The sequence below is a fragment of the Eptatretus burgeri genome, chromosome 3 (genome assembly GCF_056783735.1).
Source record: "Eptatretus burgeri isolate ZD-2024b chromosome 3, Ebu_testis_v1, whole genome shotgun sequence".
Classification (NCBI taxonomy): Eukaryota; Metazoa; Chordata; class Myxini; order Myxiniformes; family Myxinidae; genus Eptatretus; species Eptatretus burgeri.
This window is the reverse complement of record NC_140963.1, coordinates 1134543-1150756: the sequence shown is the minus strand read 5'-3', so window position 1 is coordinate 1150756 and position 16214 is coordinate 1134543. Positions and strand designations below refer to the sequence as shown.

The window sequence follows — 16214 nt, the reverse complement described above, 5'->3', positions numbered from 1 at the left end:
ATGGAAGAAAAGACGTCCAAGACTTCTGGTTTCCGAGTCAATTCTCCATGAAACCACAATGGTAAAAGCTCTTAAAAAAAAGCTGAGAAACCCCATTACACCAAAACTAAGGTGCATTCACATATTATGAAACCAAAGGCAAAATGATACCAATACAGATGTGCCAGACAAGAAATTCTGGCCAGAAGAAAGGAAATCAAGACATCTCCTGACAAGATGGTCAAAACTTTGCAGAAAGTATTTGGGGATGGAAATAATCTGCCATTTGTCCTACACCGGTTCTATTCTTGCAGACAGACAGTGGAGCATCATCCCCAATGCTGAGTGTGAGTGACAAATTTGATTGGTTGAGATGGTGTAAAATGATGATGTAATATATCCCCCACCCACCCCACCCACCCCCCCCAAGTCCTGCTAAACTGGAGGTTTTTGGAAGTGCCAAGATGGCGATTTGTGCTCTGCAATGGTCAAGTACATAATTCAATCGAAATAAAATACAGGTTTTAAAGGTCGTAGAAATATATATATATATATTTGAAGTTTACCACTATTGATGCACCAAATACAACGTTATTTAATGTGTTAATTAACATTAATAACATTTGTTATTCATGCCTGTTGTTTGTATTCTTTATGAGTAAGTTTCCTGCTTGGAATGATTTTCAATTTTGTGTGACTGCTAGACAAAATTACCAGTGTACATGCGTGGTTGGGATGAGATTCCGTCCAATTTGCCAAATTTAGAATGAAAGCACTGCAAAACTGCAGGTTCGTGATCCTACTTGTGTTCCAGTGTACAAAATATTTAATTGAAATCAAGTAGTTGCTCAATCATAGACTGACAACAGTGGACAGACACACACAGACAGACAGACAGAACCAATTGCTAAGCCACACTTTTCGTGACATGTTTGCGGTAAAAATCCAACTATGCAATTTTGGTGGTTGCTCATCTGGATCCTCCATCAAGCATTTCATTGCATTTTCTGCAACTCAACGATCCTTTGAATTCATGAAATTGAAACATTCACTTGACAAAATCTTTATTCAGCTACCTTACCCAAAGTGTGAAGTTAGGAATTTTTGGTGGTCCATACAATTTAGTCATTCGCTGCACTTTAAACAAATATACAAAATACAAAACTATACACTGCACTGTACCACTAGATTGATTCACACAAATTAAACATATCAAAAGCATTAAATTATGATCATCAGTAGCTCGTTAAAATACAAAGACAGAAAGAGGTTCAAAAGCTTAACTTTGTCCTCAATGTGTAAACAGTTATGTAAATCGTATTTCAGTAGCCCCAATGATAGCAAAAGGAAATTGCATGAACGTGTTGTTCCTTCTATTGCACCAATTCCACATCATGCCATCGTTGTTCGCATGGATCAGCTTCTCCTGTCAAAGCAAATAAAGCATTGGGTTTTCAACAAGACAAGTTCAGTTAAAACAAAATACATATGTAGTTACCAAATATTCTACAACAGCCAATGAATTATAAAAAAAATTAAAAAAAAAAACTTTGCCTAGGTTAGTCCTGTCTTTCCTTTAAACATAGCATGCATGCCAGGGCACTCCGGCAACCCCACGCCCCCTCGCCCCAAACTTTTTGATCTTCTCCTCAATCCAAAACTTTGTTGTGTGGTATCTGTGTAAGAAGTTAAATGGTGTGTGTGTGTGTGTGTGTGTGTGTGTGTGTGTGTGTGTGTGTGTGTGTGTGTGTGTGTGTGTGTGTGTGTGTGTGTGTGTGTGTGTGTGTGTGTGTAAGAGCTTTAGCTTCCAAAGCAGAGCAAGGCTGAGGTTCCAAATTAATTTTTGTCTGTTTATCAGAAGAATAATACTGCGATAGAAAAAATGAATTTCGAAGATGAGTTTCAAACTTTGTTTATCTCCACTTGTGGAGATTGTGGATTGCAATATGTTGGTAAAACTTCTCAATGTTTACGTCAACGTTTGAATGGATATCGGTCTGCTGTATCATCTGGTATTAAGACATTTCTATAATCATTTCAATGAAGTTGGATATGCTTTTAGTAGTTGTTCTATTCAAATTATAGACTCAGTTAATGTTAAAGATTTTGATAATAAAGAGGAGTGTAATGTTGAGCTCGGATACAAAGAGAATTTTTGGATCAGGACACCATGTGCCATCTATCCTTTGGGTCTTAATGACAGGGTACAAGGTACTGGGTCAGCTTCTCAAGGTAATGTTTTTGGTAACGAGTATTTTGTTTATCCAATCAGGAGTCCCAGAGGTCACCCGTGTCGGAGTTGGTGTCGTACGGCTCCAAAGATGGAAATTTCAGGGATAATTGACAAGCTTAAAATTTTTTATGAAGGAAAGGGTTTTTCAAGATTTTTATGTTCTTCTGAGGTCATGTTCCAAACAAGTGTTAGCTAATACTCTCTGGAGTTTAGCAGGTTCATATGACATGTGCTCGTTATTAATCGAAGATTTTTGTAGCAGGGTTGTGGTGAAGAAGTTTATTCCCAAAGTTGATCGGATCCACAAGTTCTTAAGGCCCAGTCACACCTTGACGTTTTAGCCAGCTTATGCCGATTTTTGGAAAATTTGTCTAAAACGCTGGTACACGTCGAATACGTTATGGGTAAGTTTTGATAACATTGAGAGCACGCTGAAAAACACTGCCATACGTCGTTGTACGCTGGCTTGAAAACGTTGTACTTTTCGGTTGTCCTCAAATTTTCCATGCTTGAAATTTTAAGACTTATGCCAGCGTATGACTCACACGTTCCACATAACGATGGCCATAAGTTGTTGGCACATCACGCGATCATTGACACACGTTACATGTGAGTTACTCATAAGTCGAAACATGTCGAGGTAATGTTTAGCATACCCGAAACTTATTTCTAACCTATGAGTTATGTGTTGTACTCACGTTACGCGATCGGTGACACACATCGACACACGTTACTTCTAAGGTGCCCATAAGTCGAAACACATCAAGGTAATGGTTAGCGTCAGTGTTCCAGACTCCCTGGTTTTTTTTTTCTTCCTTCCTTCGGTATGATGGTGATTTTGACACTTCGATTTCTAGTGCGGTTATAATATAATATAATTAATAGGCTGCCGCTCAACGATTTAAATCATAACCGCACTGTACACTGAACACCGTCATACCGAAGGAAAAAAAAAACCGGGAGTCTGGAACACTGACGCTAACAATTACCTTGACGTGTTTCGACTTATGAGCACCTTACAGGTAACGTGTGTCGATGTGTGTCACCGATCGCATATCGTGCGTACAACTTATTCCCATCGCATGCGGAGCGTGTGTCATACGGCAAGTACGTCGTAAAATTTTCAACATGTTCAAAATTATAAGACGTACTGCACTTACTACGACGTATGATAGTGTACTTTAGCGTTCTCTTCACGCATACCAAACTTACCCACACAGTATTCGACGTGCGCCAGCGTTTTAGACGCATTTTTCAGAGGTCGGCATACGCTGGCAAGATCGCCAAGGTGTGACTGCGATGTTGACACTTCCATTTCTGCGGCGGTTATGACTTGAATCGTTGTGCGGCAGCCTTTTAATAGGCTACGCCACGAGTTCGTCGGCGATACGTGCAGCGCTATGCATAAGTTAGACTATCGTTGGGCATAGGTTGTGAAGGCCGACAACAGGTTCAGCATTCGTTGGTACAAGTTATCTATAACACAACGAAACGTTCTGTGTCCGTTACTAATACGTTATGCATAAGACCAAGTCGTTATGAATACGTCCGAATCTTTAAAAAAAAACATCAAAAGTTCAACGTAAGCCAGTGTTTTACATACATTTTAATACGTTGCCATTGCTGGTTAAAACGTCAAGGTGTGACTGGGCCTTTAGTTTGTGATTTTTTCAGCAAGCAGGTGGATCGGCTTCATTCTATTTTAGGGATACTAGTGTAGAGAGTTTATTTCCAGATAAAGTTAGGGAGCGAACCCCATTGAAGGTATATTTCACTTTAACTAAGACCATTGGACAATTCTTATTAAATTATGGTAAATTTCTTAAAACTCTTAGTACAGTAAAGGACATTTTGGAAACAGACTGTGCATATTCATCTTCCCATTTTTTACATGGTCCTTGTGGACACGTAGTTTCTGGGGATTTGAATATAATTAGTAACCGTGAAACTAGGGATCTCATGAAAGTGGGAGACAAATAGAGGGAACTCGTAACTCAACCTTGGAGCTGCATTATGTCTTCAATTGTGGATTCTGTGTCTAATTCTGTTAACAAAATGTGCACCAAGGTTAATTTATCTGTAAACAGTTTTATTGCATGGTTTAACAGACTTGTGGAAGTCCTGGATAAAGGATTAAGTTTTTTTAGTCGTCGCGGCTTGCTTTCACTGGGTCGGTCTCAACGAGTGTTGAACAAGCGGAGTGTTCGTAAAGACATTCGGGATCTCCATGATAGGTATGTAATAAATACTTCCAGCAGATAAGGCTGCAAATAATTTTGTTGTGGTTTGTAAAAAGTTTTATGTGGAGGTTTTATTAAGAGAGTGAGGCATCGATACGGTTACTTTCACTAGTATAGGAAATAGCACATATGTTCCTTGTCATAAGTCATTCCAAGATATTATCTCTGAGAATCAGGAAGTTTTAGTTAATAATTTCAGTATTAAATGTGAAGAGATAAATCTTTGTATTCCTCGACTTTTCCGGATTCCAAAGCTTCATAAGTACATGTACAGGTATCGGGTTATAGTGGGTGCCAATCAGTGTTCTACCAAACAGTTATCGGTTATAGTTAACTCAGACTTACAAGTTGTGAGAGAACAGTTCAGGGAATATTGTTCAGCGAATGAGAAGAATTCTGGTATTAACACTTTCTGGAACATTAATTCTTCCTTGGATAGAATTTGATTCCTCAATATCAAATCAGGTGAAGGTTTTGATTTTAAAACTTTATATACAAATGTGGATTTAGTACTAGTGAGGGATTCACTCTTCAAAGTGATTGACAAGGTTGTTAACTCTTTTAATAAGTTTTTGTGTGTCAAGTTCGATAAAGCATTATTTTCTAAAAATAAATAATCAAGTTTTCATTGTTTTGATAAGCAGAAGTTTAAGGATGCTGTTTATTGCATTATATTTAATACTTGTGTCTTTTTGTGGGATAATGTTTCAACAGGTTAAGGGTATTCCCATCGGGGGGAATTGTAGCCCCCCGAACAGATGTTTTTCTTATTTTCTGTGAATTTTCATTCATGCAGAAACTGATGGAGAAAGAAAATTAGGATGAGTTAAAATATTATCTCATACATGTCATTATATAGATGATATTTGTGGTTGACTTTAATTTTTTTGGATAGACAGCTTCACAAGATTTATCCAGATTGTAAACAGGAGTGGTAGTGATTGTACAGTTGCTCCATATCTGGATGTGTTGGTTAGAGTTGGACAGAATGGTTTTAGTACAAGTGTATATCACGAAGTTAATGATTTCAGTTTCCCTGTCATCTTGGCCACCTTTCCAGGTAACACACAAGCATTTAAAGGCCATTTTCCCCGCGAAAGCAGGGGTTAGCCTTGCGGGCCCCATGACAATCTTCTCCACTTTACCCTGTTTTCTGCATCTCCCCTTCTTAATCCCCTTGCCCACATTTCCTCTTCCACCACATTTAGCCAAGTTTTTCTCGGTCTTCCCCGTCCTCTACTTCCGACTACACTCATTTCCAACACTCCTCTCACCCAGTCACTTTCATCCTTCCTCAACACATGACCCAACCATCTCAACCTGTTTCTCTTCACAACTTCCATCACAGACTCTATTCCCATCATCTTCCGCAAGTCATCATTTGTCTTCCTCTCTCTCAACGATACTCCACACATCCACCGAACCATTCGCATTTCCACCCTTTCCAGCCTTTGTTGCTGCTCCATGTTCAGTACCCATATCTCACTCCCATAAATCATCGTACTCCTCACACATGTAGCATACACCTTTCCCTTCAGCTTCAACGACACTCCCCTCTTTGTCAGCACGCCACTCAGTTCCCGAAACTTCTTCCATGCACATCTCACTCTAGCAACCGTCGAAGAGTCTGATCCACCTTCTCCATTCAGCATGTCTCCAAGATAGCAAAATGTTTTCACCCCTTCCAGCTTCACACCATCTCCAAGATCCAACAACAATTCCTTCATCTGCTGCTCCCTCTATACACACCTTACACTTGAATGTAGCTGCCACACTGGTTAATGACCCTCTCACCCCACTACATTTTCGATGAACCCATTCAGCACACATTGTACACTGAATGAAGTTCACTCCGACACCCTTCCTGCACACAGCACATGGCCACTTCCCAGTCCTTTCCACCTCACCACATGCTTTACCACTTGCCATCACCTTCGTCTTTCCGATATTCACCTTCAAACCTTTTTCCTCCATACATTCCTTCCACTTGTTAATCTTCTCCTTCAGTCCATCCATACTCTCTGCAATCAACACCAGATCATCTGCAAACAGCAGCTCCCACGGTAAACCCTCCTTTCCCCTCCGAGCCAGCACCTCCTTCACAACTACAAATAGAAGTGGACTTAGTACCGACCCCTGGTGCACTCCCACCTTCACTTCAAACTCACCACTGTTCCCATCCTTCGTCCTTACAGCTGTGCGTGCTCTCTCGTACATGGCCATCACTACTCTGATCAACCATTCCTCCACTCCTAACTTCCTCAATCCCCATGCCATTACTTCGCGTGGGACCCTATCAAATGCTTTCTCCAGATCAACAAACCCAAAAAACAACTTCTTCCTCTTCTCCATGTACTTCTCCTGCAACTGCCTTACAATAAAAATTGCATCTGTCATTCCTCTTCCTGGCATAAATCCAAACTGCATTTCGTCAATCTTTACCTTCTTCCTTATCCTCTTCTCCAACACCCTTTCCAATACCTTCATTCCATGCTCCAATAACTTTATTGCTCTATAGGAGCCACAGTCCAGAGGGTCACCTTTCCCCTTGTACAGAGGGACGAGGGTACTCAGTTCCCAATCCACTGGAATGCGGCCTTCTTTCACCACCAGATTACAGATCTCTGTCATTCTCTTCACACCCCAACTTCGCGCTGCCTTCAACATATCTCCCACAACTCCCGTCGGCCCTCCTGCTTTTCTACTCTTCATTGCTCTTATAGCTTCCTCAACTTCCTTCTCAGTTATCTTGTCTGCTGGTCCTAAAACTAGGTTACTCTCGATGTTTCTAACCCATTCATTTTCTACATTCAACAGCCTTTCCATATATGTCTTCCATCTTCCTTTAATTCCATCTGAATCCACAACAATTTGTCCCACTTCATCCTTCAAGCAACTCACCCCCATCACATCAATTCTCTCTCTCGCTATCTGCTTTGCGATCCTGAATACCCCTCTCTTACCCTCCTCCGAATCCAAGCATTCTCCAAACATTTTCCTATGGGCCTCCTGCGCCTTTGCAACCTCTTTCTTTGCAGCCTTCTTGGCTTCCTTATAACTTTCATGTGCAGCCTCTTCTTCCACCGTATCCTTTGCCTTTTGCCATTCCTTGAATTTCTTCCTCTTCTCTTCAATCGTCTTTCCAACTTCATCATCCCACCACCATGTTTCCGAGTGCCTCGGTGGTCCTTTTGTCCATCCACATACCTCACCAACGGCTCCCAATAGACTATCTTTCATTGACATCCAACCACTTTCAAGCTCAACCACATCATCTTCAACCATACTCAGCCTCTCTCTTAATGCTTCCTTCACTGTCGCCTCTTTCAACCTCCACACCTTCATCCTCGGTTGGTACTTCACCCGCCGAATTCTCCGTGCACCTTTCACCCTTATATCGCAGACAACCAGGTGGTGCTGCGAAACAGTCTCCTCCCCTGGGATCACCTTTGTGTCCTGGAGGTTTCCCCTATCTCGCTGACGCACCATCAGGTAGTCAATGGTTGTCGTCAACCCACCTGACGTGTATGTAATAAGCTTATTATTCGCTTTCTGGAATTGAGTATTACAGAGCAACAAATCAGCTCCATCAGCAAACTCCAAGATCCTTTCACCTTCTCCATTTCTCACACCATATCCATAACCCCCATGGACTCCCTCAAAACCATCTGTACTCCTTCCCACATGTCCATTCAAGTCTCCTCCAACCACAACAACTTCCTCATCTTTCACATTTTCCATCAACTTCTCCATCGCACACCAGAACATGTTCTTCTCTTCATCGCTTCGACCGACCTGCGGGGCATATCCCGAGATGACGTTCACCAAGAGATTTCCGATCACAATTCTCACCATCATCAACCTTTCACTCACTCTAGTCACACTCACTACACTGTCTACAAACTCCTCAGAAAACATTACACCAACACCATGCACGCCTTCCGGGCACCCTTGCCACATAAACTTGTACTTTTGCCCCTGCCTTCCCTTCACCATTCTCACACCACTTCCCTTCCACCGTGTCTCCTGCACACAACATATGTCCACTCTTCTTCTGACCAATGTTTCAACCACTTCTCCAGATCTCCCTGTCATTGTCCCTACATTCCATGTACCAAACCTCAGAAACCGATCTCCACGCACCAATTAAAATGTGGTTGAATGAGTTTTCATCTCAGATACTTAAATTTGTAGGAATTTGTTCAGTAAAGGATGCTTTTGTGGAATGTGCTGAGAAGGTTTTTAATCATCATGTTAAACAGGATATTTGGCTGATTGTTTGATCAGGTTTTGTGAGAATGTCTTTAAACTTCATAGTCACCTTTTGTTTAAGTTTGGTTGGTTTTCATCTAAACAAGTTCCTATTGCATTGCATTTGATATAATAATCATGAATTAATTATTTTAGCGAGGTAAATTCTTTATCAAAATTAAAATAAATAAATGTTATTTAAAAAATATATTACAAATAAGCATTAAAATAATTTATTGGTGGTTGCTAAGATATGCAGTGCAGTATGTCAAAATCGGTTGTTAATGACAGTTTGAGTCAATGGTTAGATAGAGGTGCTGTGTAATGGACATGCCTACAAGGGAAAAGTGTCTATCGCTTAATATATTATCATACAAAGTGATGCATCATTAAAGTTATTCATATGTCGTAATTAATACTTTAAATAAAAGTAATGATTAAATAATTTCGAATACGGATATTGACTGACAACATTACTGTGTTGACTGACTGTCTGGACACAACTTTGATTGTGGGTCCATTGATGTTGAGTAATCTGTGGATGTGGACTGGTGACCGGGGTTGTGGATCCACAATTGGAGAGGTTCTTGGATGAAAGGATCGAAACCACGATGAAAAACGGTGCACATCTGATGATCCGGGCAGTTGGGAAATCAGTAAATTGCTGATAAGTTCAGGTTATAACTTCAAATAAAATACCTTTTGTAAGTACTTACCAGTACATAATATATCTGTGTTTGTATATGTATATATATATATATATATATATATATATATATATATATATATATATATATATATATATATATATATATATATATATATATATGTGTGTGGGGGCCATGTGGTTGGTCCGTCTCGGCGAATCCAGCAACCTAAACATTTTTCATTCAGAATGGCTCGAACGACTAAGGCCCAAATCATTGTACACATTCTGAATCTTACGTGTAGTTAAACAGAGGTCATGTGAATGGCTCAATATTTGGTTTGATTGAGCTAACGGGGTGCCAAGCCATGTCGTCTGTATAAGCGGGGCGTTTAGGGTGGGGAGAAGTCACTGTCGATCCGTCCGAAGACTTTTGAAGGTTTTCATGTTAAAAACAATACAACTGCCGAACCACGTGACCGATGAAGTCATCAATTCCCCCCCCCCCCCATACAATTTAGCCTGAGAAGACCTTCAAAAATTTTCATACTGATTAGATAAAGCGTTCGATATATGCAATTATGACGTCATAACGAAGTTACTGATGTGATAAAACAATAAAAGCACACTCCTTTCCAATGGAGTGTACTTGGCATGTGCCAAGTTTCAATTTTTTCCATGGAGTGGAAAAAAGTTTTTCTATTTCTCCAACATGGCTGCCACACCACATGACCGATAACATCATAATTATCATTAAAACATTCCACATGAGAAGTCACACCTGTGGTGAAAATTGTGTGTGAATCAGATAGGCAGTTGCAGAGAAAACAGAGAAAACTAGAAGGGCACTTGGTAGAGCGCATACCTCCGCCATGCAATACCTGATCCACGAGAACATATCAGGCCCAATAACTTTTTGAAATATCATGTTATATAATCGTTTTGAGCCCTATCTCCCAATAGTGAAGAATCCCTTTAAAAAATTCTCGGATCCAGATCCGGATTTGGATCTTCACCAAAATTGAATCATTTCTTCCTTGTTACACACCCAACGTTTTCACTACGTTTCGTCCGAATCCATCCACAACTTTTTGAGGCATCATGCGATGTATCGTTTTTGGCCCGATCTCTCAATGGTGAAGAATCTTTTAAAAAATTTGAGTAGCTAGATCCGGATCTTCACTAAAATCTAATCAGTTTGTCTTTGTCACACACCCAACCTGCCCACCAATTCCATCCGGATCCATCCACAACTTTTTGAGGCATCATGCTCTGTATCGTTTTTGGCCCGATCTCTCAATGGTGAAGAATCTTTTTTTTAATTTAAGTAGCTAGATCCAGATCTTCACCAATTTCTAAACAGTTTGTCTTTGTCACACACCCAACCTGCCCACCAAATTCCATCCGGATCCATCCCCAACTTTTTGAGATACCCTGCACACAGACAGACAGACAGACAGAAAGGGGTGAAAACATAACCTGCACCTTTGGTGGTGGAGGTAACTCGCATGGACGGACATACTGTTTGTACAACGCGACTTCGTCAGCGGAGGCATAAAAATTGTACCTGTGTCTGAAGGAAGCGGGTCAGTTTGGAAATTAATAGAAAATAGGCAAAGCCTGGAAACAAACAAAACCCTTTAGAACCCTCTCGAATTACCCTTTAGAACTCTCTCAAATTACCCTTTGGACCCTTTAGAATGACCTTTTAGTACCACCCTTTAAGACCCTTTATAATTACATGAAATAATTACCCTTTCGAACTCTTTAAAATTACCCTTTGGAATTATCCTTTAAAACCCTTTGGAATCATCCTTTAAAACCCTTTGGAATTATCCTTTAAAACACTTTGGAATTATCCTTTAAAACCCTTTAGAATGATCCTTTTAAACCCTTTATAATTACATGAAATAATTACCCTTTAAAACTCTTTAAAATTACCCTTTGGAATTATCCTTAAAAACCCTTTGGAATTATCCTTTAAAACCCTTTGGAATTATCCTTTAAAACGCTTTGGAATCATCCTTTAAAAACCCTTTAGAATCATCCTTTAAAACCCTTTGGAATTATCCTTTAAAACACTTTGGAATCATCCTTTAAAACCCTTTGGAATTACCCTTTAAAACACTTTGGAATTATCCCTTAAAACCCTTTAGAATTATCCCTTAAAACCCTTTAGAATTATCCCTTAAAACCCTTTAGAATTATCCCTTAAAACCCTTGGGAATTATCCTTTAAAACCCTTTTTAACCCATTGGAATTACGCTTTAGAACGCCTTAGAATGACCCTTCAGAATTTCTAGTGGGCCGGTTGGTCCATTGGACCAAATTATATATCATTGGTCTTCAAGTCCTTGTTGAAAACCTGCCTCTTGTACTGCTTGAGCATTAGCTTACCTTCCACAAGCTCAGATGCACTTGGGCCAGGGTGGAGATTATACGTTCGTTATTATTCTTGCCAAATGATACTACTTTTATTTTTGTTGTGAATATTATTTGGATTAATTAGTATTTGGTTTGTTGCAATTAAAATGCCATGGTGTGGAAGGACCGATGGTGCTGCTCTCGACATCGCGTGTGTTTAAAACATGGGAATTCTTCTGGGTTCTTTGTAGTTAATTAGCATAATCAATTCAGGAGATCATGACGATCATTTCGGTGTGTCACATTAGACATTAAAACGCTCCAGTAGAACTCCACAAAAAGCATGACACGCACGCACGCACACACCTCATCCATTTATAGTAGAGTATTAAAGGGAAAGGGTCTATGGGGTCTTTTTTTGGGGGGGGGGGTGCTGTCTTTTGGGTCCTGTGGGACTTTTACGTCTTTTGGGTCCTGTGGGTCCAAGGCGACTTTTGGGTCATCTGGATATTTTGGGTCCACTTGGTCCATCTGTGTCATGAGGGTCTTAAGGGGTGTTGAAGGGTTCTCAGCGGTCTTAAGGGTCAAAAGGTACATTACAATAGTACGTAATTAAGACACAAAAAGCATCTCTCCATCTGACTGACACACCTCATCCATTTTTTGAAGAAACACTTCAGAGATTCTTCTTCTTCTTCATTTTTGACGGATGGAAGGAAATACAGCAGTCAAATATTGAAGCAGCTTCACCGCTTATAAAATACGATCATGTGTTCTGAAGCTCACCTGGATCAGGAGCAACAGCCACTCCAACCCCCAAAAGAACCCCATAGTCCCTAATGTTTTTTATGGAGTGAACAAATTTTGGTACATCACGGGTGATGAAGGTTTTGGTCAAGTTTCATCGAAACAGTGAGTGTAGTTTTATAGACGAGAGCAAATATCTGTTTTGGTCAAGTTTCATCGAATCAGTGTGTGTAGTTTCAGAGATGAGAGCAAATATCTATGTTGGTCAAGTTTCATCGAAACAGTGTGTGCAGTTTCAGAGACGAGAGCAAATATCTATTTTGGGGGGTCAAAACCCCCCTCGTAGACCCCATTAATGAGCGCAGATCTTGATGCGGTCAATACACCTTCGTTATGCATCAGATATGAAGATTGTGGCCATGTTTCATGAAAATTGGGTGTTTGGCTCATAGAACAGGTATTTTAGCAGAAATATTTGGTCAACCTCCCACAAATTGCAACAAAAGCAAACTCAACAGATTTTGATTCCTGGATATGTCCTCAGTGACAGAAAAAAGTCCTAAGGGATCCTCCGGGGGGAAAGTCCTGAAATCATGGAAATCCAATATGGCCGCCACCCGGTTTCGGGGAAAATGAGAAAATTGTAAAGACTGATATTTTAAGATGTAAATATATGTTTTTCTGCATTCTAATTGTTTCTAGTTGTGGTCACTATATTGATATACAAGAATAATTATAAAAAAGTGAAATGTATTGAGGGTAAAATAAAAAATTATAGCTTTTTTGTCCTGAAAATTTTTTTTTTTTACCTGATACCGATTTTGGCTCCTGGACAAAAAAAAAAAATGTTGAAGACACAAGATGAAATCTAGTCTATGGCAATACAATATAATTATGTAAATCATTGAAACATGACAAAATTCACAATTCCACTCGGGGCAATCACATCTGCCTGACGAAGGTTTCGAAATGAAAATGAAAATTTGCATTAAACTCAGAAACTACATCCATTATAAACTTACTATACATGTTGAGAAAAATCAAGCGTATTAAAGTTACAACTCGACAATGTCGTCATCATCCTCATCATTGTCACATGGAGTGTTTGTGCAGCCAGAGCCCCTGCAGTTTCCACAAGCTGGAGTGCACTCAATGTTGTGCTTCTTGCATGTGCATCTCATGGTGCTACATTCAGCCTGGCAGTTGCACCTAATGACACGTAACATATTTTCAGGAGCTGGAGCTATTGATGTCTGAAGTGGCACAAAACCCTTGTCACACTTCTGCCAACCCCAGTCTGTGGAAGAAGTATGCAAGTCTGACGTCTTGAAACGAATCAAAGACCACCTTCAGAAGCATGCCGAGTCTGCAAAGATATCTTCTAGAACTTCAGCACCCTGAGTTCAGTATATGGACATGCTAGACATTCTACGCAAATACATCCGGGCAGAGTACACTGGGAACTGGGCACTACATCAACAGGCCATCCAGGAAATGCTGCCTTTCCTGGCAGCCTCGGGCCACAACCTGTATGCCAAATCTGTGAGGGTGTATCTGCAGATGTCCAACCTCAAAACTCAACATCCCAATGTCCAACAACGTTTTGATGAGGGGGTTCCATGTGGTTCGACGAAGTGATCGCCTGTGGGCAGGTCTTTCATCTGACCTGATCATCGAACAAGTTCTGATGAGAAGTTTGAAAACCAGAGGGGGGCTCACATGAGGGCGAGGAATGACAGAGCAACAACGGCTGGTATGGCTACTATCAATGCCTGCCTGTGCAGAAATAAACCAGGCAATGCAGGAGCTCACAGGTGTGAACTACAACACTGGAGAGCAGAAGAAGGACATGACCAAGGCAAGACAATCTCGTGACTGGAAGGACACACTATCAGCTCTTCAGTATTTACAGGAACGGAATCCGTTCAGTAGTGATCCACGTCTGAGGAACATTGCCACTGGAGAACATTGCCACACCCCACCGTCAACGTCGATACAGCACATGCTGTAGGAGCCAAAATATTGAAATCTATGGATGGGAAAACACCTGCCGAGTACACATTTAAGAGGAAAGACCAAGTTGTCACCCTCGGCATGAAGTCATCTGTCAAGATTGATGGAGAGCAAGTCCAGGTTGACCCACAACTCCTCTTCCAGAGACTGATCACTGTTGCACAGACAGCAGAAGAACTGGAGTTGGCCTTCAAATATGAACTGTGCAGCTATCCACCAGCCCTCTTTGATTCCTCTCTTCAGCTCCAACAAGCACACAAGCCAGTCTTTGCTGATGCCATCTGTGATCTTCTTGGATCCGATGTCCCAGCCGATATCCCCAATGATGGGCAACAGTATGTTTTGGATGGCGGGGCACTTGTTCAACGCATTCCATGGTCTCGTGGATCTACATACAGAGACATATGCCACCAGTACACTGATTATGTAACGAAGAAGTACAGAGATGCCATAGTGGTGTTTGATGGTGATGAGAGTACCAACACGAAGGACATGACACATCAGAGACGGTCTAAAGGGAATGCTGGCACTACTGTGACATTTACAGCTGACATGCGTCTCACAATGAAGAAGGAACAGTTTCTTGCCAAAAGGCAGAATAAACAGCGATCCATTTTTATGTTGAGTGAAGAGCTTCAGAAGAAGAACTGTGAGACACACCATGCCTCAGGGGATGCTGATCTCCTTATTGTACTGAAGGCCATGCAGTCTGCTACTGTCACCAACACTGTGCTAGTTGGTGATGACACAGACATCCTCATCCTCCTATGCTACCATGCAAGCTTAGAATCCCATGACCTCTTCTTTTGTCCCGAGCCAAAGAAGAACACGAAGACGCCTCGCATCTGGAACATCAAGGCTACAAAGAAAATGATAGGTACAGACATATGCAAGCACATACTGTTTTTACATGCAGTTCTTGGGTGCGACATGACATCTCGTCTTCATGGGATTGGAAAGGGAGCTTCCCTCAAAAAGTTCAAAGCAAACAACACATTCCGTGAGCAGGCCAAGGTTTTTGATACATATCCAGCCTCCGTATGTGATGTGGCAGATGCAGGAGAAAAAAACATTGGTGATAATATCTACAACGGAAAGTCAACTGACACCCTGGACACTCTCCGGTATCAGCGGTACTGGGACAAGGTGGCTTCGAGCTCCTCTCACGTGCAACCACAGGCGTTACCACCAACATCAGAAGCAGCAAAGTATCACAGCCTGCGCGTGTATCTGCAAGTCTAAGAATGGAAGGGATGTGCAGATGAACTTCTTCAGACAGACTGGGGTTGGCAGAAGTGTGATGAGGGTTTTGTGCCACTTCAGACATCAATAGCTCCAGCTCCTGAAAAGATGTTACGTGTCATTAGGTGCAACTGCCAGGCTGAATGTAGCACCATGAGATGCACATGCAAGAAGCACAACATTGAGTGCACTCCAGCTTGTGGAAACTGCAGGGGCTCTGGCTGCACATACACTCCATGTGACAATGATGAGGATGATGACGACATTGTCGAGTTCTAACTTTAATATGCTTGATTTTTCTCAACATGTATAGTAAGTTTATAATGGATGTCGTTTGAGTTTAATGCGAATTTTCATTTTCATTTTGAAACCTTTGTCAGGCAGATGTGATTGCCCTGAGTGGAATTGTGAATTTTGTCATGTTTCAATGATTTACATAATTATATTGTATTGCCATAGACTTGATTTCATCTTGTGTCTTCAACATTTTTTTTGTCCA

General features: G+C 40.9%; 1 protein-coding gene across 2 annotated transcripts in view; it reads right to left on the bottom strand.

The window, feature by feature from the left end:
- Positions 1-1026: 1026 nt before the first annotated feature.
- The window catches only part of LOC147029282 (uncharacterized), a 268195-nt gene continuing 253007 nt past the window's right edge, over positions 1027-16214 (bottom strand). For both annotated transcript variants that reach the window (XM_085872221.1, XM_085872222.1), the window contains one exon: positions 1027-1405. In XM_085872221.1, coding sequence (XP_085728347.1) covers positions 1353-1405 — 53 coding nt within the window. In that variant the 3' untranslated portion in view covers positions 1027-1352. The remainder of the gene's footprint in view (positions 1406-16214) is intronic.